The 26,199-nt window shown below is 31.9% G+C and overlaps 1 protein-coding gene across 3 annotated transcripts in view; it reads right to left on the bottom strand.

Annotated features, from left to right (window-relative positions):
• The window catches only part of TBCK (TBC1 domain containing kinase), a 231,332-nt gene that overhangs the window by 115,086 nt on the left and 90,047 nt on the right, over positions 1–26,199 (bottom strand). For all 3 annotated transcript variants that reach the window (XM_081303185.1, XM_081303183.1, XM_081303184.1), the window contains exon 20: positions 20,717–20,802. In XM_081303185.1, the coding sequence (XP_081159311.1) occupies positions 20,717–20,802 (86 nt within the window). The remainder of the gene's footprint in view (positions 1–20,716; positions 20,803–26,199) is intronic.

The raw sequence follows: 26,199 nt of genomic DNA, 5'->3' as shown, positions 1-26,199 counted from the left end.
GATGGTGTTTCCAGATAAGGTAATCATTTGAATCAGTGTACCAAATAAAATACATCATCTTCCCAGTTTGAGTGGGCATCATCCAATCTATTTAGGGCCTAAATAGAACAAAGGTAGAGGAAAAATAAATTAACCCCTTCTTTTCTCCTGCACACATTTTATTGGAGCACTACAGTTGTATATAATGATGGGATTTGTTCTTACATAATCATACATGCATACAATATAATAATATAATTTGGCCAATATCAATCCCACAACTTTCCTCTCCCTTCTCACTTACCCCCACTTAATCCCTTTGATTTTCCTGAGATTCCCCACCACCTTTCTTTTCCTTTTTCTCTCTTGCTTCCCCATGAGAGAAAACAAAACCTTTGACCCTCTGAGTTGACTTATTTCATAGAACATAATGGTCTCTAGTTTTACCTATTTTCATTTTTCTTTATGGCTGAATAAAACTCCATTGTGTGTGTGTGTGTGTGTGTGTGTGTGTATCACATTTTCTTTATCCATTCACCCACTGTCAGATTATAAGGTAATCATTTGAATACCTAAGCTGGTTCCATAGTTTGGCAAATGTGAATTGTGCTGCTACAAACATGCATGTATCATTTAGTATGATAATCTTAATTCTTTAGGATAAATACCTAGGAGTCGTATAGCTGGGTCATATGATGGTTCCTTGACTATCTTTTGAGGAACCTAAACATTGATTTCCAGAGTGGTTGTATGAATTTACAATCCTACCAACAGAGTAAGAGTGTTCCTTTTTCTCCACACCTATTCCAGCATTTATTATTTGTATTCTTGATGACTGCCATCCTGACTGGTGTGAGATAAAAATCTCAGTGTAGTTTTGATTTGCATTTTCCTAATTGCTAATGATATTGAACATTTTTCATATATGTGTTGGCCATTTGTATTTCTTCTTTTGGGAAGTGTCTATTTTATTCATTTGCCCATTTCTTTTTTTTTAAATTAGTTTCTCAAGACAATACAATGATCTTGACATATCATACATTTGATTCAAACAGGGTATGAATTCTCATTTTTCCATGTGTACAGATTGCAGGATCACATTGGTTATACAGCCATGTATATACATACAGCAATCCTAGTTTCTGTTGTATTCTGCTGCCCTCCCTATCTTCCCCTCCCCTCCCCTCCCCTCCCCTCTCTCTACCCAATCTACTGTGACACTTTTCTCTCTTTTTCCCCCTTCCCCCTCATACCATCGTATATGTATTTTGTATAACGATGAGGGTCTCCTTCCATCTTCTGTGCAATTCCCCTTCTCCCTCCCATCTCTCTTCCCTGTTTAGTGGTAATCTTCTTCTCATGCTCTTCCTCCCTACTCTGCTTTGAGTCACCTCCCTTATATCCGAGAAGACATTTGGCATTTGTTTTTTAGGGATTGGCTAACTTCACTTAGCACAATCTGCTCTAATGCCATCCATTTCCCGGCAAATGCCAGGATCTTGTTATTTTTTAGTGCTGCTTAATATTCCATTGTGTATAAAAGCCACATTTTTTTTTATCCATTCATCTATTGAAGGGCATCTAGGTTGGTTCCACAGTCTAGCTATTGTGAATTGTGCTGCTATGAACATTGATGTAGCTGTGTCCCTGTAGTATGCTCTTTTTAGGTCTTTTGGGTATAGTCTGAGAAGGGGAATAGCTGGGTCAAATTATGGGATATGTGAGTTTTTGGTGTGAAATTTTCGAATTTTTTATATATTCTAGATATTAGAGAACTAAAAAAAAAGAGTAGCTAGATTTCTCAGTCTGTAGGTTCTCTATTCACATTCCTAATTGTTTCCTTTGCTGTGCAGAAGCTTTTTAATTTGATGCCATCCACTTATTAACTCTTGTCATTATTTCCGGAGCTGTAGGGATCCTTTCGAGAAAGTTGTTGCCTGTACTTATATGCTGGAGTGTTGAACCTCTATTTTCTTCTAAGAGTTGCATAATTTCTGTTCTAATTCCTAGGTCTTTGATCCATTGAGTTGATTTTTATGCAGGGTGAGAGATACAGGTCTAGTTTCATTCTTCTACATTTTTACCCCTTCTTTTCTATTTCATGGCTTGAGATGATTTCTTATTTAATCTTCCCTTGCTCCTAGTCACCTAGGCTGGTTTTATGGTTTGGCAAATGTGAATTGTGCTGCTATAAACATGGGTATGCATGTGTCATTGTGAACTTTAATTCCTTAGGATAAATACCAAGGAGTTATATAGCTGGATGGGTCACACACTAGGACTGTCACTAGCAAGTTTTAAAAACCAAAAATAATTTTCAGAAAAATCTGAAAAAGCATGAAGTTTATTTTACTGTATGAGTAAATACAGGATACTATTAAACAAAGACTTGTACTTCCTATAGAGTTTAAATAAATATTATTTTGGTACCCATTAATTATAAATTTATGAGTAGAGTTTCACATTGTCTTTACATTGTACACAATGGAGTATCTATGCTATCAAAATGCCAGTCAATAACTATTCAATTATATAATTCATTAAAACATATTATAGTAAAATAAAGGCTATTGATCTCCACATCATCATTTACACAAGTTGAAATGTAAATAGTTCTTTTTAGAGACATTACAAATTCAAAAAGGGAAAGACATATGTGTCTTCATAGTAACAAGTATGAACTGTAGAAAACAGTAATATCTAACAAAATACAAATTATTCACCCTAATTCTTCACCTTTGATTAAAATTTAAATTAAAAAATTAAGAGATTAGTTCCATCATTATTATTCAATCTTTCTTTTATAAATCTTTCTTTTATATTATTTATAAAAGCAATAGCAATTATATTATTTGCTATTGTTTTGAGGAAAACCAACTGTCACTAAGAATATTTGCCGAATTAGTTCAGTAATTAACTAATGGTACCTTTCACCCCATTCTATCCTATCTAATTATTAACTTCATCAAGATCTATAGAGGGATTGTGCTTCTGAACAAGATGGAATAGGAATCAGATCTACCCTCCCACTTGAAATGCATACAATTTAGACAGAATATATGAAACAACAATTTGCAGATCTAAGATATTAGCATGTAGAGTAATGCCTGAGAGAGGAAATACATGAAATGAAACCTATAACTGTCCAGAATGTCAGCTTACTGACATTCTGCAAAGAGTTTTTAGGCCATTAGAGGAAGGAAAAAGCCAGGAAGAGCTTGGTGGTTGTTTTGAGCTAAGGAGGCAGAGTTGGGAGAGTGAGGAAGTCAAGGTGGCTAGAATCTTCATAATTTTAGACAGAAGAAAGCTGCTTAGAGAGAAAGCTCAAGAAATTGCATAGGGTTCCTCTCAAAAACTGCTAAATACTAAAAACGACATCTATATAAGGAAACTACATAAAGTGGGGACCTATTTAAAATGATCAGAGGCAAAAATTGCCAGACTCATACAAAGCCAAGGTAGTTTCTTTTTACACAGGTCAGTGCACAAAGAAAAATAAAAAACTAAAACCCAAACTGAAACCAAACCAAACCAAACCCTTGCAATAAACAAAGCACTGTATAGAGTACTCAGAAAGTATTGTCTTAGTAATAGCATAAAACTATGCTCACAAATTACGATGTTCTAGTACCATCGAATAAAATTTAAGAGGAGGCCTTGAAAAGATGAAGTTGTTTTCAATATAACTTAACTATATCCAAGATACTATACTCATGGTCACTCCCAAATGGCCTTGTTTTTCTATTAGCACCTATCATTCCAGTCACTTAGGTTGAATAAACTTAATTTTAAAGTATTTCCTATCAAATCCCATAGGTGTTATTTCTACAAGATCTCCTCAGTCTGTTGTTTCTATCCCTTCATACTGAACCACCCTTGTTTTGATTATCATTCCTTCTTTATCAGCTATGGCAAATGTTTCATAAGTATTCATCCTACTTTCAATTTCTAACTGCTTCAATATTTCCTTCAGCCAAATTTACCTTTCTAAAAATAAAACTGTGATCACTTCATTCTCCTGTTCTATCATACCAATATTTTCCTATACTATACCAAATGAAGTGCACATTAATATTTAGGCCATCACGTATTAGTAAAAACAGCCAAGGATTGCAATGAGGAAATAAGCACTTCAATTCTAATTTTGACAAGTCAGTTCTAGTCACCTCTTACCAATTAAATTCTAGGTTAAAAAAATGGCAATCTGTGAGATTGTAATACCTGTTATTTATTCTTTCTATATTACTTTTAAAATCTTAATTGAAAAATATTGATATTTTTGCCTTAATTTCTAAAGGTATCGGTACAGTTTCATAATGTTATCTGATATAGAAAAAATGACAGTAAAATAAGATAATTGTGAATATCAGGCAGGTTTTAATTTTTCAAAAAAGCAAATAAATTTTAAAAATTTGATTACAAATATAAAATACATATGCTTTCATAAAGCTAGAGATATTTTAGCTATTTCCTCATAAAAGTTGGAAACTGAAAATGAAAAGAAATCATACATGCTCTAAGTATTTTCTCAGATCATGAAATTATATATGCATGTTTTGGCTAGTGCTTATCTGTATAGTCAGCTAAGTAAATACTGCCCCCTAGCAATAGCGAGCAAGAACAGCTATGTTTAGCATTTCATGAGGTCTTTCCACATGGTCTGGCAATGTAAACTTCATATTTATCAATAAGAAAAGCAAAAGTGGGGGTTCATTATCTTGATTTTGAAAAGGAGAAAATTATAGTCAATGATGTGAAAGTCTATAAAAATAAAAAATTAAATAGGAAATATTTCTTAAAATATAATGGAAGGAAAAGAGACTGCCAAGCACTATTATACAGGTTGAGGTGGATTTGTAAGGTGTGTTGAAATTAAAAGAAATGGAAGGAAAAGAGACTGCCAAGCACTATTATACAGGTTGAGGTGGATTTGTAAGGCATAGCCTAAGGAGGACAAGTTAATATTTACAGTCTTACTAGTTCTTAGAATTAACAAGCTTTAATCCCCTCTCAATTACTGAGTTCACAATATTTTAAGTATGTTTACATAAAATAGACCTTCTACTTTCCAAATTTATAGGACTCTTTATTTGCTATATATCTGACTTACTGTTGTCTTCTTGGCTATATGTATAACATGGGTTAACAAAAAAGGAAATTCTGAAAAAAAAATAAGAAAATGTTCCATAAAATGTTTGTATTGTTCCACTGAACCACTCATTTTCAAAAAGCATTCTCTTTTTAACAATGAAGAAAGATGGTGTTTTATGCTATATCAGGATACATTCAACGGAAGAAGAATGGGTTTCATGTAAGCAAAAAAAAAATGCCTAGTATAGGCAAAAGCAGTACTAAGCGGCTCTCCCTAATTAACATTACTCCCTGTTCCTTATTTTTTTAAGAATCTTGGTGGGGCTCAGGGGGACCTACCTTCATTTTCATAATCACCAATAAAGGTATAATAGTCAGATGGTGAGAATTATAAATCTATAAGAAAACCGTAGATTCACAGAATAACTCTTTGGAATTTTTTAAATAGAAAAACAATTATGGGGGCTGGGGTTGTGGCTCAGTGGTAGAGTGCTCACCTCGCACGTGTGAGACCCTGGGTTCGATCCTCAGCACCACATAAAAATAAACAAAATAAAGATATTGTGCCCATGTATAACTAAAAATAATATTTAAAAAAAGAAAAACAATTATGTTCAGATATTTTTAGGAACTAGTAATATTGAAGCAAAAGATGACTTATTGCTAAAATAAGACAACCAATTTTACTACAGGCTTGTATGAAAACTATTATGCTAGTGCTATGTCAGATAAAAAGAAATACAAACATTTGAATCATACGTATGAAAGGACAAATAAAAATAAAGGATAATGGAACACAGCTGCTGGCATATTAATTGCCCTGTTGACTTAAGGTTCTTGAATCTGCAAAGGTTTGAAGATAAGATTATTGAATCAGAGAATTTCTAGGATATGTGCTCCCCCACTTTCTCAAAATCAGAAAATTAAGTCATGTGGTATTCTTTAGTGGGTTATTGATGGCAGATCCTCCAGTGTTAAAATGCAATTTTTTTAACCTGGTCATTTGTCTGGTTCAAGACTTGAAACCTCTTAGATTGTCTTCTCAATTCACCTGTTTTCTCAAATTGCATTATCACCATTATTTTATAAAACATTTTCATCTACTTCAACTTATCTGAGTCATGCAAAAGTTCTGTGGTTTGTCAAGATTGGTGTTATTTATTTTTCCCTATTTATCGGCAAGTCATCTAAGGCTTGAAGCAGGTCACTTTGACCAAGGTCACAGGTATATATTATAAAGTAGGAAACAGAATCCAGGACTTCTAATTGCCAGTCTGCTATTCTTTGCACTATATAAAGGTGGTTGTGAAGACTAAAGCAAGTTGGCTTATAAGTATTTTTCTATGTTGTCTATTAATAATATAAAATTTGGGTAAATCACTCCCCAAATATTCAATAAGTGTGTTTTGTAATTTTTAGCCTCAGATTATTCCAAGGAAGTGATACCATAGAAGTTTCTGTAATAAACGAAATATACTATATTTACAAAAAACATACCATTTTCAAAGTCCTCAAAATCTAACAGTCAAAATAATATAAAAAGCATTGATATATTCCTATGCACATATAGCTAAAATTATAAATGAATAAAAAAAATTCTAGAAACCCTGGATCATATTACACTCGCTATTTTATAAGGTTCATAATATTAGATATACCCATACTTAAAAAATAGAAATAAAACAGAAAAACACTTAATTTATCTGTCATAAAAGATGATAATTTCTGAAAGATCAAATTAAGGATCATAAAAAAAGGAATGAAAAACTTCTGAATTATATTTTTCAAGAATAAGTATCAATATATATATAAAACTGTTGTAAAATATAAAATTAATACAGTTATATGTTGGGCCTCTTCTCTAGTTTCTAATAATTCAATTTACATATAATATTTTGATATAATTTTTATGACATTTACATTCTATACTGTAAACGTAACATAATTGTTCAATCTCAGGCTTATTTTATTGAAGCCCCAGAGACATTTTACTACTGAGCTATAGTCTGGATTCTTTTTATTTATTATTTTGAGACAAGGTCTTGCTAAATTGCACAGATTGCCCTTTAACTTGTGGCTAGGATTACAGGTTTGTGTCATCGAGTTTAGATCAATGTTACATTTAAATGGGCTTAATGGTTCACCCTAGTCTTTCAACAAGTTCCTTGAATTTTTAATTTTATTCATCTTCTTGGCTGAAATTTTACATACATTTTTGTGTTCATATTCTCTAATAAAAGCTCTTGGGGTTGTATTCCCTTAATTCTTACCTTCTTAAGAATGCTGTCTGCTACTTTTATGCTTGCTACGCTATATTTAGCTCCTATGCAATTCTTGAGTCAACTTTCTTTCTCTCAAAATTTTATACACAATTCTGCACTGAGTGTTGCTGTGAAATCTTTTCTGAGATTATTATTATGTATTTTAGTACTTTTTCATTTTACTATGTAGATTTTCTCACATCTATTCATTATGTCGTTGACTGGGTTTATACTTTATTCTGGTTTTTACTCTTTTCAAAAGCTATTATTAGGGCTAGGGATATAGCTCAGTTGGTAGAGTGCTTGCCTCACATGCACAAGGACCTGGGTTCAATTCCTAGCACCAAAAAAAAAAAGCTATTATCAATATTATTAATATAATATTTTCAAATATCTTTGTGCTCCTTCAGTTCACCATGCTGGCTCATTCCTGATTATTATTCACCTTTGAATGATCCAGCTTCCAGCTAAAGGTTAAGTCTTAGTGTGTGAAGGAATACAGAATGAGGAGGTCAGTTGATTACCTTTACATAAAATCTACTCTAACTGTAATATCTCAATTCTCAGGAAAAACTAGATCCAATTTTAGTTTTTGAGATTTGAGTAGTTCTAATTACTTGGGCTGATTAATATTTTGTTACTTTAGAGGGAACAATTATCATATAGGTCTAACGGATCCTTCTATAAATCTGTAAGTATGTTATTGAAATCTTAGTGATTTTATTTTTCCTATACTGTGAAATATTTTGCGATTTTATACAAGTAGGAATTATTTTATTATTATGAATAAATTGTTCTATTTATGCATTACAAAAACATAATAATAATGGAATTGCTGAGTTCCTTTGGAATTGTCTTAGTCCATCTTGTATTGCTATAACAAAATACCACAGACTAAGTTATAAAGTGGTTTGTTTAACACCCAGTTCTAGAGGCAAGAAAGTTCAAGAAAGGTATATCTGGCCAGGGTATTTTGCTGTATCATAACACTGTGGATGACATCATATGGCAGTAGCATTTATAAGAGTAGCCAGCACCAAGTGAGGAAAAGAGACAGACCAAAGGGATAATCCAGCTTGCCTTATAACAACCCGCTCCTGCAAGAGATAATCCAATCATGAGGGACAGGACTCACTCTCATGAGATCCAATCTAGTATCAAGAGAATTAATAATGTCTCAAGAAAAACAATTCATTAATGAGGGTAGTACTCCATGACCTAAACACTTACTATTAAATACCACCTCCTGAAACTGCCATATTTAAGAACTAAGCCCTAACATGAGTTTTAGTGAGAATAAAGCATATTCAGACCATACCTGATGGAACAATACTGAAATAAATCATTACTACCATCTTTCATTTTTATTTTTGTGCTATCCAAAGTATTGCATTCTTTTCAATAAGATGTAAATTATAGGCTTTTTATATTAAAAAAGCTTTCACTGAACACAAAAGAGAATTCAGGATTTTTCATTTTCCACCCTTATTTTTAAAGAGAAGAAAATTGACAAAGAAAAATGATTCACAATTAGTGGACTAGTGAGAAGATGAATGCAATGAGACATGCAGCAATACTATAGACTCCAGAGAAATGATAAAATTGGTCACATAAGTGAAATTTCAAACTTTCAATGCTAAAATGATCTTTGGTGAATTCCCTTACCATGGGAATCAGAAAAAACAATGAGTAAATATAAAATTTTCATTCATTCAATCATCAATGGCTAGGAATTCATAACAATATTTTGCAACAAGAACCTGGACCATGATATTTGCTAAAAGAATAAGTAATCTTCTATTTTTAATCAGAGTAATCTTCTATTTTTTTAAATGATAGTTGTGCACCAATATTTGTTTGATACAATTTTAGTGGGCAAATGCCATAGGTAGATATGTTTACATTACAAAGTAATTAGAACATGTGGTATAGGAAGTTTTTAAAAAGACATTCCACTTATGATTTTAACTTTTTCTAATAAATCTAAAAAATATTTTACAACTGTAGAACAAAAAAGATAGCTAAAAAGGAGGTGGGGATCATGAACTGAAATTGATTTCCATGAATATATGAGTTTGTTAGGATGAACACAACTGCTATGTACAACTATAAAACTTTAATAAAAAGAAAAAGACAGCTGTTCTCCAGTGAAGTTATGATATCTTTTAGTGTTTTGTTTTGATGACTGTGTATTGACCATACACATGCAAGAAGAACCAGAAAAAAGATAGAACCCCTTAGAGAGGTATTTGAAATCTGGAATTGGTATCAACATCATGGATATCCTCCAGGTATATGCATGACAGTTAAACAGTAAGTTCAAAGCACACTGCACAGTCATATTTTTATATTTCCAAAATGAGAAACATGGAATAAAATTTTGGGTTGCTATTCTTAAATTTACCCAAATATTTAATAGTTGTTTTTTTTAATATGTCTTCATTCTACTTCTATAAATTATTAAAAAATGACTGAAACATATAAAATAATTAATAAGTAAATGGTTAATGTCTCCCCCATACACAAGGTTATATTAGTTATATCTTTTGTCATGATCTCCCTAGATAAGAAAAAAAGTAGAAAAATAAGTAACTACATAAGCATACTTTTTACTATTCATTCTTAGCTGGCTTACAATTTTGAATGAAAAACTAAAAACTTGGGTAAGTTAATGTTTTTTAAATTTACACTATCATTTTGGAAAGGACAGCTGTACTTCCAGAGCAACTTTCCATTACTTCACTGAATACTGAAAAACTTCAAAATTTTCAAACAAAATTAACTTTAATTTATTTTAAATAAAAGAAAGACTTTAAGAGATGCCATGTAGCACTTTTTTTCTTGGAGACTTAAAATGATCTTTAAGTTAAATCAATAAAAAGGTTAAAATTCAAAGTGGCAGGAAATCTCGCCAATTCAAACAAACGAGTCTTTACTATTACAGTACCACACTCCCCTGGTAGACTGTTCATTAACTGATGCAGCAAAGTAATATATCTATTATAGCTTGAAATATAATCCTCTTCTAAGTGTAAAAACCATGAATAAACCAAAGCAATAATACAACACGATCAGAATCTAATAGCAGTAAACAAGGTAGTCATGGTGGTACACGCCTGCAATTCCAGTAATCCTCAGGAGACTGAGGCAGGGGAATCACAAGTTTGAGCTGGGTTTAGGCAATGTGGTAAGACCCTGTCACAAAATCAGTGGTAGAATGGTTCCTGGGGTCAATCACCAGTACAGTACTGTGAAAAAATAATAATAAAAAATAATACAAATAATAGTTAACCAGTTTACACTTGCTATGTGCCAAGAATTGTTTGGAACAATTTACATGTTTTATATAATTTAATCATTACAGTAATTCTATGAGGGAAAATTTATTATAATCTACATTTATAGTAAGAGAATTGTGGGTAAGAGAAACTAAGGTTTCATAATTAGTACATTGAAAAACCAGGATTTAGGCCACTGGCCCATATGGCCCAGGATCTGAGAGTTTACCTCTATATCAGCTTTCTTAAATCATGGGTCTATCATTTCAAACTATTTTCATAAGAATACTAAGTTATTTTTTGCTTTTACTGTGCTGACATTTGTGCTAATTTTGCAAAGCCATTGATGGATCCAACTGTTGGCATCTAAGCACAAATCAAGGCTATGGACCCAAAGTCTAATTATAGTCATTATATTTGTGAAGGAGTAAAAATGAATAATTTTATTAAATATATTTTAAATTTTTTGGTAAAATTACACAGGAATAAGTGTAAAGCACTTGTGCTATATTCCGAAACACAATGATTGACTTGATGAAACACAGTATCATTTGAGCTATAAGGCAACATAAATACTTTTTTTCAAGAAATGCTATTTTTACTTGAAAGAATGACAGATAAACAATTTTTTTAGACTTAGCTATTTGACCAATATTTTTCAAAAAATGAATAAAGTGAGCCTGTTACTTCAAGAAAAAATTTGAGCTGACAGATGAAGATTAGAATACAAGAAAACTTATATCTGTCATAGTAAGCTTGGCAGCTTCCCAATACTTAATGACTTTTTGGATGAGATCAGTGATGACATTAATGAATGTGATTTTTTGATGTTGTAAAATGAAAGTTTTCATAATTGGAAGTTGTGCAAACTCAGTGAACCAATACATTCTATATGACCAATCTATAACATTACAACATCGTGTATGGGTAAAGAGCCATTCCAAGTGCAAGAGAGACTAATGAATTTTAATGTAACAGAGCATGAAAGTTTACTTGATAAAGAATGTACATTGCAATTAAGACTTAAGAAGTGTCTGAGAAGTTCCTTTGCCAACAACTATAAGTTTTCATATACTTTGACCAAAATAATGTATTGCAATTGATTGAATGCAGAAGCAGATACAAGAATCTAGATCTTTTACATTAACTAAAACAAATGTAAAAATACAAAACAGTACTACTTCTAATTTTGGGGGAGAAACAGCTTTTTTTTTTTTTAGAAAAAAATGTTATTTTGGTTAATTTCAATAAGTTATTATTTTTCAGTGAAATAATATGCTAATATTTTAAAAATATCTCAGTAAATACTAGTAGGTATAATCCACATAAACAAAAACTCTTTGGGGTCCCCAAATAAAAATAAAATACAGGCTAAAAATTATGTAGTCCCATTTTTCATTTTCAGGGGAAGTATAAATATTTCATAATACATTGATATTTAAATAAATGCTGCAATTTTGATTTAAAAAAAAAAAAAAGAATATGAAAGGAGACTAAGACCAAAAAGTTTGAAAACGACTACAATACACCACGCGTCCTTTCAATTTTCTGTCATCTATAAGGATACATTTGATTAGAAATGGACGAGGGGTAGAGTTGATGATTTATTAAACTGACATTTACCTTGTATGTGTGACCTTTTAGGAAGAAGTTACCCAAAATACTATTTTATCTTTCCTGGGTCATTAATAGGTCCTTTGGTTTCCAAAATCTGGGTCCTCGGGCAGAGTGACACATGCCTGTGATGGCTAAAACAGGAGGATTAAGTCTAAAGCCAGCTTCAGCAAAAAGCGAGGTGCTAAGTAACTCAGTGAGACTCCGTCTCTAAATAAAATACAAAATAGGGCATGTGGCTCAGTGGTCAAGTGCCCATGAGTTCAATCCCTAGTACTAAAAATCCCACAAAACACTATTATGCACAATGAATCAAAATGCAGAATTCTGCTGTCATATATACCTAATTTTATTTTTTTAATAATTATTTTTTAGTTGTAGTTGGACACAATTTTATTTATTTATTTATGGTGCTGAGGAGCGAACCCAGGGCCTCAATGGGTCCTTTCTGAACAGTAATTAAGACTTATTATTAAAAAGAGACTTTCATATGTTATTTGTATTCAGGGCATTAGATGTTAGAACTAATGTCAGGAACACCACAGCAGCTAGCACACAAGAAAACACATACCCCAGGTCTCAGAATATGGACTACAATAGATTGGTGGAATTCTTATCATGGTATATTTCAAATAAGGTGGATTTTCCTGGACCCTATCTGGATTAAATATGAAAAATTTATTGTCAAGAGTATTCTTTTTAGATAAAATCTAATCATTTTTGAAGCAACAACACAAAAGCCAGAAACAAATGAATGAACCAACGAACAAATATTTCCAAGTAGTCCTTTTACCTTTAAGTATAAATCTAGCTGAATAAAAATTTTGAAAATAATAGAAATAAGCTTTTAAGGAAAGAAGAAATTAGTAGTAGTAAAAGCATCTTTTCAGAATGCAGCTCTGCCAAATTTTGCCAGCAAATCGCTGAATTTGTTAGCTTTAACTGAGAATACAAGTTTAAAAGGTATTTGTAGTACTGATATACAGTCCTTATCATTCTCTTAATGGCCACCTGACAAATTTTCATAATTTGCAAGCTGAATGCTATTTCTATATTTCAGGAATAGTTCTTTTAAGAATGAGGAAGCATACTTTACTGTTCTCATTTTAAGTGCCTGGTATATTTCCAGAAGCAAAAACACATCAAGACAAAAATGATAAAAATCACTATGGCCCCAATTTTGCCAAATACACATTACTCTATTTATATGTAAATCACATAACTACCATGACATATAATCTGAGCATCACATCAGTATAAAATATTCCTAGCTATTTAAGCTTCAGCAGTGCTTAGTGTTCAGAGTTCTGTGACCCACAGCAAATGGAAAGGAGCCAGAAATCATAATCTTTCCTGCAATGAAAGCCTGAATTTCAATGATGGAAAATTAATGAGGGCTTACTTTGATAGGATTAGTTCTTGAGTAGAAAACTCCGTCTAGGAACTTATTATTAAGCGCTTCCTCTTTTTTTTTTTTATTGATTATTTATCGCATTACATAGTTCATGATATATCATCTTTCATACATTAGACTCAAATTGTGCTTTGAACTCCCATTTTCACCCCAAATGCAGATTGCAGAATCACATCTGTTACATATTCGCATTTTTACATAATGCCATATTAGTGACTGTTGTATTCTGCTACCTTTCCTATCCCCTACTATCCCCCCTCCCCTCCCCTCCCCTCCCATCTTCCCTCTCTACCTCCCCTGCTGTTGTTCAATTCTCTCCCTTTTTTTTTTTTCCCTCCCCCTTGCCCCTCATAACCTCTTATAATTTTATGTATCCTTGAAGGTCTCCTACCATTTCCATATGCTTTCCCTTCTCTCTCCGTTTCTCTCCCCCCATTCGTCTTTGTTTACCGTAGTCTTTTCCTCATGCTCTTTCTTCCTGTTCTGTTCTTAGTTTTTCTCTTTATATCAAAGCAGACATTTGGCATTTGTTTTTTAGGGCTTGGCTAGCTTCGCTTAGCATAATCTGCTCTAATGCCATCCATTTCCCCGCAAATTCTATGATTTTGTCATTTCTTAGTGCTGCATAATACTCCATTGTGTATAGATGCCACATTTTTTTTATCCATTCATCAATTGAAGGGCATCTAGGTTGGTTCCACAGTCTAGCTATTGTGAATTGTGCCGCTATAATCATTGATGCAGCCGTATCCCTATAGTGCGCTCTACTCAAAGATAGACCATATATTATGCCATAAGGCAACTCTTAGTAATTATAAGGGTGTGGAGATAATACCATGCACCATATCTGACCATAATGGAATGAAAGCGCTTCCTCTTGATGAATCCTCACCTATATTGTTAGAGGCACAGAGATTCCTCAACATTTATTTTAAAGGTAAAATACTAAAGAAAATAATGTAAGAGAAGAAACAAAAAGATGCTGCATATAAAAACTAATGACTGCAACTAAAAAGATCTGACTGATAAATGTTAAAAACATTCTGTATTTTATCACACCCCTTCCATCACCACTCATTTCAACAATCTCCACAGTAAAAATATCAAATGTCTACAAAATTAAATTTTAAAATGGCCTCTTAACATTTTTATATTATCTACAAAAGTGGGGAAACAGCCTCCTCAAAAAAAAAAAAATCTTTTAGTTACCATTTTAGCTTTCTTTACTAAATAAGTTTCAATTGCTACTTTCTGTGAAGTGAAAATCACTGTAGACAGAGGAATTTCCTATAGATTAAGATATATTCTCTTTCCCCTGATTTCTCTTTGTTTATTCTAGGGATTCTCAGTCGTAACAGAATCATTACATAGAGGGGATTTGGGAATATCTGTAGGGCAACTTTTTAGCAATATGCATAGAGGCATTTTATTGTCCCATAATTAGAGGTTTACTATTAGAAACCAGAAGCTGGACATCAGGGATGGTCAGCATTTTGCTATGTGCTATACATTTCCATCTCCAATTCCTCATGATCTACAAATGTCTCAATCACTAATCACACTACAAATGTAAATTGATATTACTTTCATTATACTACTATTAAAGAGTTTTTCTAAGAAATTACATGAAAAGTCTCCATTTTAGGAGTGGGTCATTAACAAAATAAGTACATTATATGAAAAGTATTGAATTACCAAATAATTCACTATCTGCATAGCAGCACATTTTAAAAACACTAAAGTACCCTCATTTCAGATTTAATACACATTAACATTCTGCTAATTTTGTTTCAAAAATGTTTTAAACCAGAATAATATATTACCAATGTAATGTGAGACCCCTTTGTATCACTCAATTCTCTTTTTAAATTCATATATTTTCTAGAAAGTAAATAAAAATTATTTCCTAAACAGATATGATAAATCTGATGCTTCTTATTTAGGTGTTCTATATTGTAGACCTATAACTTATTTATTTGTGGTAAGAGGTTAGCCTTTGGTTCACACCCCTTACCAAATATAGTTACCCAATTGTATCAGAACCATTTTATTTATTAATGTTTTCTTTCCTAATTGACTTATAAAGGCACCTCTATCATATACCAAATTTCATTTATAAGTGAGTCTATTTTGTGTTCTCTTTTAAAAAACTTATTTGAATTAATATTATTGCACATATTTCTTTTTGGTTAATGTTTGCCTAACATGTCTTTTACCATTTTTGACCAATATCTTTACATGTTTACTTTTACCTCAGATAAATAGCATATAGATGGATTTTAAAAACACCATCTAAATACTCCTTTAATAGGCAATTTAATTAGCTTACATTCTTTCTATGTTCTCTCTGATTTTACAGGTTTGAATGACTTTGTCTTACTACCACAACCTGCCTTGGTTTAAAAGTTATATATTCTCTTTCTATTCTTTTTAAGTATTTTTATTTCCTCTTTTTTTTTCTTTTCTTTGCAGTACTGGAGATTGAACTGAGGAGAACTTTAACACTGAGCTACATTCCTTGTCCTTTTTAATTTTTTTAAAATTTTTAAATTTTAAAGCAGGGTCTAAGCTGCTAACTGTCTTGCTGAATTGTTGAGGCTGTCCTAGAACGTGCCTCAGGCTCCAGGGTAGCTGGGATTACAGGTGTATGTCACCAAGCCTGACTTATTAAATCCAAATTTTAATGTGCTTTCTTGAATTTCTGGATTTCTTGTGAACAAAGATGTTTGATTTTGTGAACACTGATCTTTGTCCTGTCCTGAACTATCTTTTTGAGTATGTTTACAAAAAAAAAAACAACCAAAAAACCCACCTTTGGAAAACAAAGATAAGATCTCTCCTTGGAGACAGGACAAGTTTACTTACAGACTTGGAACAAAAAAGGAGAATAAAAGGAAGGGAGCTGCCGGGAGGGGAATAGGAAAAACAGTAGAATTAATGGGATATAACTTTCCTATCCTTGTATTTGAATACAAGACCAGGGTAACTCCACATCATGTATAACCACAAGAATAGGATCCTAATTAGAATAAATCATATTCCATGTATGTATAATATGCCAAAATATGTTCTACTGTCATGTACATCTAAAGAGAATTTTATATATATATATATATATATATATATATATATGTATATATATATATATATATATATATATATATATATATAGTTTTTTTTTAAAGGAGTCTTTCCCTTACTCTCTCAGAAAAAGGTAAGGCATATTTACCATCTATTTAAAAACATTTGAAATTCCTGAACTCATGGTTTCATTCCTTTAACACAATCCACTGTATATATAGGTAACATCTGGGCACTCATTGTTGTTTCCATGAGATTTGGGAAGGAGGGAAAACAACAAACATATGCTAATATTTAACTTTGATTGTTGTACTATGAGTGATAAAGCCTTTCATCTCTAATTCAGGAGTCTTATGTTTTCTGCCACCGTCCAGAAAACAGTTATAATTTATAAGCTTGCAAGTAGGGTACAAACAAATCCCAGAACTTAAGGGATACTTTAAAACAAACATATTTACGTTTGTAAAATAATGCAAAAAATAGAATATTTTAAAAACTGATTTCTGTTATCTTTCATAAAATATTTTTATCAGTTATTTTTATGTAGAATTTTACTTTCACCTTATTAGTAGTCCTTCCAAAACTGGTGTAATATATAAAGATTTAACAATCATTATTTACAAATTTGTAGGATTTGATGAATGATTACTTTCAAAGAGGATGGAATAGTACTTGTTATGCAGTAAACATTTAACGTGTTTACAGTATCATGTTTTAACAATGTTTTTTGCTAATCTCTGCTCCTTACATCATAATCATTCAGAATTCAATTATATGATTAACTATAGCAAAGATAAATTATTTTTCCTCTATGTTTTCTTTCTTAGTGCTACTCATATTCATGAGTATGTCTAAGAATTTTATCATAGTCTATATTATTCCATTCTCATTTGTCTACATAAATATTCTGTCATCTATAGCATTGAACTAATGTAGTTTTCTTTTGAGTTGAATACATTTTAGGTACTTTTAAGAGAACTTTGGTGAGGGTCAAGGGTACTGGGGATTGAATTCTGGGGCACTCAACCACTGAGCTGCATCCCTCGCCTTATTTTGTATTTATTTAGAGACAGCATCTCATTAAGTTTCTTAGCGCCTTGCTGTTGCTTAGGCTGACTTTGAACTTGTGATTCTCCTGCCTCAGCCTCCTGATCCTCTGAGGTTACAGGCATGTGCCACTGCCCTGGGCAAGAAATTTTTCTAAAAAATAATGACCTCTTCTTTTAGCCTATATTTTAGTTAATAGTATTCTTTTTTCCTCAAAATAGCATTGCCATCTTGGCAATCCCTTTCTTCAACGTTTCTTCAGCCCTAGCCATAAGACCAATCTAGTATTGTATTGTTTTATACCTCACATTTATAACATGAGGCAAAATTTTATATAAATTTAAATAAAGAAAATATGTATAAAGCAAACACATATTAATATGCATTAATAATATTATTATAATGATATTTCCATTGGTTAATTATTTTTTCACAGCTTTTCATTTAATAATAAAGGACTGCCATTGTTTTCTCTTTTTATTTTGGATATTGTATGTATTCTTATTGGATCCCTCACTCAATAAGCTGTCTACTCAAATGAAAGATGCTTCTCCACAAGTCTAGAAGCAAATGACACTGTAATTATTGAGGGTTACTTTAAGCCTAATGATTATATCACAGAGAGTTAAAATACCCTGTATCTAAATAAATAACAAAGAGCAATGAACAAGGAAAAAATGGACTGATATTTTAGTTTCTATTTTTCCAATGAAAGATACACGAGGCTGAGAGCAGAGGATTGATGGCAAATGATTAAAGTTTTACTTCTAACACTAATTATTTTACAACTTAAAGCACTCAGTAATATTTATATTATCACTGCTATTGTTAATACTTCAAAATGCTTTGAGTGTTTCTATAAACATTTTCTTTTTCTTTTTTTGTGTGGTGCCAGGGATTGAACCCAGGGCCTTGGGCATGCAAGGCAAGCACTTTACCAACTGAGCTATATCCCCAGCCCACTATAAACATTTTCTAACAAAACTTTTCAATATACCATTCTCAGAAGTAAGACAATCAGGAAACAAAGGTGGTTAAGATGGAATGAGATCTCTAGCTTAAAAAGCATTTTTTTTTTAGGTTAAAAAATGTGTGACATTGCACTCCAATAGCCTTTTACTTTTTAAATTTCAAAATCAGTTACTGCCTTTTAAAAATCCTTTACATAAGCATTTTTCAAATTAAGGTTCACATAATCAACATACTGGATACGCACATTTAAGAAATATAGTAGATGCATTATATATAGGAAGTGTGAGACAATGTTTATTAAAATTGTTACAAATACACATAAACACATTTTTGGTGTGTTTTGGGTCTCAGTATAAAATACATATGTTCTTATACTTTGTGGGTTAAAATAATGTTCTACTCATTATTACCATATAATATAGTCTATGAAAATGAGATAATACCATACTACTTATTAATAATTTTTCAATAAAGCATTTGAAAAATTATAATTGCTTGAGGACAGGCGCCAGGTTTTCAATTAACTATTGAATGAGGCATATTTTCAATGTAAAAAAAATTAAAAGTATAAAATGTAACATGTAAAAAGATCTTGTTATATCTCTATCAATTTCAATGCCTTCTTTAAATATGTAACCTTAGTGATTATTTTTTTTCACTTTTACTTAATACTTTATTTTTAATTGATAAATAATATTTGTATATATTTATGGGGTAAAATGTGATGTTTTGACATATGTTTATGCCACAGCCTTCCAAAAGAGGTTTCACTCCATGTCACAAACCATGAACAAGTAACAGACTAAGCCATGCCCCCTGTGTAACACTGCCTGTCAACTCTTACTTTTAGTTTCATATATATTACAGAAAAACTAATAAAGTAAGATCAAATATGGCAAAGCTTCCAAGGTAATATCAAGTAAAACACAGAAGAAGCTATTTAGAATAATTCAATCTCATTAAATGTTATGATTAATATGGTTCTATTTACATCTGACTTTTTATTTTGGTTTCCTACATATCTCATATATTTTGTCCCTCTGTTTTTCTGTCATTGTTTTTTTGTCTATGTTCTTTAATGTTTTCCCAATTTCCTAATTTACATGCTGGTTGCTCCAATGCTTATAATATGCCCTTGTTTTCTATAGATTCAGATTCATAATTGTGCTGAGATCAGAAATGTTAATCATATAGCTCTACTTCTGTTTACTCATTTTGTGGTATTATAATACATATTATAATTATAAATCTTTAAATCCAGCAATATCTTGTTGTAATTATTACTTTGAGTATATTTCTGTCTTTTTAAGAAGTTGAAAAAAATAAAGGATAGCAGTTACATGCTTATACATTTAGTGCTGTTAATATCTGTGTGTATAATTTCAGATATTCTTCATTTGTTCCTGTGAATTTGGTTTATTTTCTGTAGTAATTTCCTTCATCTAAAACACTTTTGCTCCTATTCAACTATTACATGCTATTGTTGGCAATATGTTACATATTATGTTATATGTCAAACAATACATTATATACATTTTGCTTGACACAATTACATTTTAAATTAATGAATAGAGGAAAATAAATATACATTTACTGTTGCTATAACAAATTACCTTTGCTGCTGGAAATAGAGAATTTATATTTAATTTCAGTTAAATATAAATTACCTATTTCTTCAAAATCAGGCCAGACTACCATAAAATCCAAATGAAAACCTTTCACAGAACAGTTTAATATACTCAACAGAAAACAACTTGATAACATTGAGTTCATAAAGAAAACAAGGGCCTTTCCTTTGACTCGAAGTGAGAATATGGTGTTAATCACACAAACACAGTATCATAATTAGTAGTAGTAATAGTAACTTGTTCATGTAGGGACTTCTCCTAATAACAAAAATTTTAAAAACACACTGCTTTGTGCTGACCATGTCTGCTCTATTTTTTACCTTGTAATCTATTAATATGCCAAGTACTTACATCAGGAATGAAGCCAATTTCATTGAGATGATTACTCAACTCTGGATCATGGAATGCAATCATTTGAGAAAACACAGTCAGATACTCTAAAATGATAAGAAAGTTAGATAATCATGACTTTACAAATTACCTCAAAGATATTAAATTCAAACAAATTACAGTGTAATTTATATTCTGAATAAGATTTAATCTATGAAAAAAAATTTAATAAAAAATTTTTGTTGTCACTACTTTAATCACTTACTACTAATTATTAAACAAATATACAAAAACACTATTCAACAACTTATTCTCTGCCTTCAGAGCTATCAGTTTATATCTTGAGCCACAAAATACACACATGATGTATGATGTTTTCTTAGTAAATTCTAAATACAATTTCTCTACAGTAATATTAAATCCATTTCACATTTATTGAATGTTCAGAAAGTGTAACAGATCCTTCAGCAAGGAACAACATTTATAAGTGGTAACAAATAGAATTATTATGCCTTAAATTATTATTTGTTTATATATACAGGTTTAGGCACCTGTTCTAGTTTTAATGTATTCCCACTTATGACTGCAATTGGCATATTTAGGAGTAGGAATTAACATCTTGTTAATCAGAAAGTAGGCACACAGTAGGCAATTAAAAATAACCGTTGCTGATTCTACTCTTATTCTAATTCATAGGGTTCAACTAGTTTATAAGTACTTTCTCATTTTTACCCTTGTTTTAATAAGTTACTATTTAAATTTTTTTTAGTTGTAGATGGACATAATACATTTATTTTGTTTTTATTTTTATGTGATACCAGGGATTGAACCTAGTGCCTCACGCATGGTAGGCAAGCATCTACCCCTGAGGCACAACCCCAGCCCCCTCAATAAGTTACTATTTTTACCAATTTACTATGTGCCAATCTAATCAAGATAGCGGTATACTCCAGGGCAAGGAAGCACAGTACTTCCATTGAAAAATAAATAAAATTAAGATACATTTCAACAAGCTCAACTTCTTTTTTTCCCCCTTTTGAAACTAAAATCACAATACAAGTTTTCCCTTAATAATCTCGATTCTCTCCTTCATTAAAGTAACATCTATTATTTAAAACAATTATTTGGTAAATGTAACCTCTAGAAATAATGTTTGCCTTGCCTTATGCGTTTATGATTTTTAATATTTCAAGAAATAAAACTAAATTCTTGACAATCCATCAACACAAATAGATTTCCCTTATTTTTCTCAACAAAACTTTGCTTCTAATGATCACATGAATTTTATACTAATTTTTCCATAAGCAGTATCACATATTTTACAAAGAAGAGCATCAGATCAAAAAGCAAAGAAAACATGATATTCTACTCAATACAATGATAAGGGTGAATCATATTCCTGACCCAGTGTGACTCTTTATCATCCTGCCACAAAATTCTTTTTATGTATCTACTGTCTCACCTTTTCCTTTCATAACAAAACAGGTATAATTTCTATCAGCTTTAAGAGTTACAAATCAAAGTGAAAACATCTGGGTTTAACTTCATTTTATCTCCTTTCAATTAGTGATGGTATATTTATGGTCCCAAATTTCCAGAAAACAAATGTATATTGTATCAGCTATCATAAGCATTCCAGTGTATATTTATGTATTAGTATATAGTTATTAATTTCTAACTCATACCTCATTTTTAACCCAGAAATTGATGCTTTAATAAATTCTCAACAACTATGCTCCAGTAAATTAAATATCATCTTTTTTGAGACTGATAAATTTAATTACTACATGGATTTATATGTTAATTATTGATCTACTGAAGAGACCTAATCTATCATGAAAAAAGTAGACCACTTTCTTTGTGGTCTCCCAAACACTGATGGGAGAATTTATGTAAGCTATGACCCTGTTGGTAAAGATGGCGCCTGAGTGCTTCTTTTCCAGGAGCTCAGGTCCATGACTGCACTGAATGGCGCAGGAACCACCACCTCCAATCCCTGTGAATGGTGCGAACTTTGAATGGCAAACCTCCAATCCCTGAAGTGGCGTGAACTCTCGGCCAATGAAGAAGTAACAACCCACTGGTCTTGCTCCTCCTCATCCTGCCTTGAGCCTATAAATATCAACATCCTGTTCATGGGCTTTCTCTCAACCCCCCCCTCCCCCGCTTCTCTTCTGTGACTGGCTGCTATAAAATTTCGGACAGGTAAATGGTTGTTTTGGCTTGTTGAGTTTAAGGAGCTTTTTCCGCCGTTCCTACACTCCCCACAGATACATACATTGATTTTATGTGTTAATACAGATCATACACCTATTCATTTATTTACTTATATTTTTTGGTGCCAGGGATTGAATCTAGGGGCACTTAACCACTGGGCCATGTTCTCAGCATTTTTTTGTTTTTGTTTTTGTTTTTTATATAGAGACAGAGTTTCATTGAGTTGCTTAGCACCTAGCTTTGTGCTGATGCTGGCTTTAAACTCCTGATCCTCCTGCCTCTGCCTTCAGAGCTGCTGGGATTATAGGAGTGCACCACCATGTTTGGCCACACTGCTTCATTTATATAAATATAATTTATAAAACTGACTTAAATTTTGTTGCACAGAATAGGCTTTCAAATGAGATACAGTATACTTATGGTAGAACCTCTCAAATCCGCTCTAAATCACATTACAAGGTATTTCAAAAAAACATTAAAGCCTGGCATGGTGGTGCATGACTGTAATATCAGCAGCTTGGAAGCCGAGACAGGAGGATCATGAGTTCAAAGTCAGTCTCAGCAAAAAGCGAGGTGAGCAACTCAGTGAGGCCCTGTCTCTAAATAAAATACAAAATAGGGCTGGGGATGTGGCTCAGTGGTTGAGTACCCCTAAGTTCAATTCCCAGTACCAAAAAAAAAAAAAAAGAAAAGAAAAAAGAAAAAAAAATTTAAAGCTGGGCATGGTGGCTCATGCTTACAATGCCAGCTTTATGGGAAGTTGAGGGAGGAGGATCACAAGTTAGGCAACACAGCTAGATCCTGTCTAAAAACAGAAAGGGCTTAGGATGTAGCTCAGGGGCAGAGTGTTCCTGGGTCAAAGTCCAGGTAATGCAAAAACAAACAAAAGATTAACAATAATAAGACATTTAAAACTCCCCTAAACAACTTTAAAATATCAAAATGTATATGTCTTTCGGTTTGTAAATAAAACTGAAAGAATGTAATGATAGATACAGAGAAACAGATTAGTTGTCAGAAAAATACAAAGGATTCTACAGATATATGTATATGATGAAAATATTAAGTATAGAGTCTTAAACACAAAATAATATTCTCTCAACTACACGTGACCTATATAAAGGTAAATGCTACTATACTTCAAACAAATCAAGGTATTTATGAAAATTACACTACTGTACAAAATCACATCTATTTTTTTTCTGCATTTTAATGAAATCTTATACTTTCTAATTTTTTGAAAATATAAAATGAGAAAAGTGTTCTCTTTCTAATCTTTTCATATTAATATTTTCCTTTTAAACAGCTTATTTATGACATACTTTCAAATGACAATCCCCAATGAATTCAATGTAAAAATTTCATGACACTATATTTTTGTGCAGCTGTTTATAAATAAGCCATACGTTTATCTTCTAAGAAAATTCATAAAATACATGCAGAGATGAAATTTCAAAAAGCTCTACATATGAATATCATTTTTTCCTTTCTGACCAGTTTTTTGGCCTTTCCCTCTTAGCTGGAGAAAGGAAGAGACAAAAGATGATGGGGTGATAGATTTAAAGCAAATGTTTCCTCTGCTCACAAATCAGAAACAGTACTTTCAATTCTGTAAATACTTTTTATTTTATTTTCTATCAGGCTGCCTGCCAGTTTATACTGAAAATTTAAGTAGAGAGAAATAAGCAGAGTCATATATCTCTTGTCAAGTAAGAACTGCCCAAACCAAACCCTTTGGTGACTTGTTGACTCATACCACTCAAAAGAAGCCAGTTATTTTATTGCAAATGAACTAAAATTATCTTCTATTAACAAAATTTTCTAGCCATACAGTTTGGCCTATTTACTAAAGGTCAAAAAGGAAGCATCAGCCTTTATAACTGAATGAGAAAAGAAGGTCCAAAGAAGAGAAAGCTAAAAGTAGTCTTTAGGGACCCATTTTCTTTTTCCCCCCACTATTAAGTGAGCAAGAAAATTCACTTAGTAATTCTCATAAATGTCTAGTAATGATGGAACATTTACCATATCAGGAAAAAAATCTCCTGACTCACCATCCATGGGAGAGAAAAGTTCATTGAATTAGAAATATGCAGTGTACTGCTTTTCTAAATACATATCCTTATAGTGAAATTACATGTTCTACCCCCACCCCTCTTCGGTATTGTTTGGTGGGAAAGGAGATCTACTTTTATATCCCACATTTCACAAATGGACTTTGAACTTTTGTATACCTGTCTTTCCCTCCTCCCTCCTCTTCAAAGAATTTTTGAATGTTTATGTATAGTGTGACCACATATCCTAGTTTTCCTGGAAGAGTCCAAGTTGGCATCTGGTTGATACCCAGAATCTGTTGCAGTTAGTGCTACTTTCTTTTTTAAAAAAATAATTTTAAATTTATTTATTTATTCTTATTTGTTATACATGACAGCAGAATGCATTTCAATTCATAATACACATATAGAACACAATGTTTCATGTCTTTGGTTGTACACAAAGTAGAGTCAAACATTCCTGTCTTCATACGTGTACTTAAGGTAATAATACTTTCGAATTTCAAAAATATTCTGATGTAGTTATACAGTCAATCTAGTTGCATGTGCTACTGCATTAAATGCTAGGAAAATCACTGTAAAGACCGTATCTCCTTTTTCCTCAAAGGGTTTAGAAAAATACATAGTTTAACAGAAAATTGGTAAAACGTTCACTCAATTTTATTTCCCAGATTTACATGGTATCTCTATCTCTTCTATTTTGACAGCATTCTTTTTTTTTTTCCTATTTATTTTTGTAGTTGTAGGTAGACAGATTGCCTTTATTTTGTTATGTGATGCTAAGGATTGAACCCAGTGCCCTACATGTGCTAGGCAAGTGCTCTGCCACTGAGCCACATCTCTAGCCCCTGACTCACAGCATTCTTCCAAGTGTGAATGTGCCTTGCTTTTATAAAACAGTACAAAAATATACTTAATGTTGTACAAAATGTCATTAGCAAGACCTGGGCTGCTCACTTTTTCACTGGCCTTAAGCTGCCTTTCTCTTCAATAGAGTAACATGTGCCTGTTCCACAAACTACAAAAACCTGTTTTTCAATATCACTGAAATTCTAATCAATTCCTCTACCTTTATCAATTCAGCTGATGCTCTAAAATCTGAATCTTGATTTTAGTAATCCTGGATAACCTAGAGGACCATTCCTGAGTTGTGGATTCAACACGTTATCTTAAAAGTGCATTGGCACTCTTCAACTTAATAGTAAATTGCTGATAATAATTTAATAGTGCCCCAAA

The sequence above is a fragment of the Spermophilus citellus genome (genome assembly GCF_964194105.1).
Source record: "Spermophilus citellus genome assembly, chromosome: 8".
In the NCBI taxonomy this organism is placed as follows: domain Eukaryota; kingdom Metazoa; phylum Chordata; class Mammalia; order Rodentia; family Sciuridae; genus Spermophilus; species Spermophilus citellus.
The sequence above is the reverse complement of the archived record's forward strand: the minus strand, read 5'-3'. Positions and strand labels throughout refer to the sequence as shown.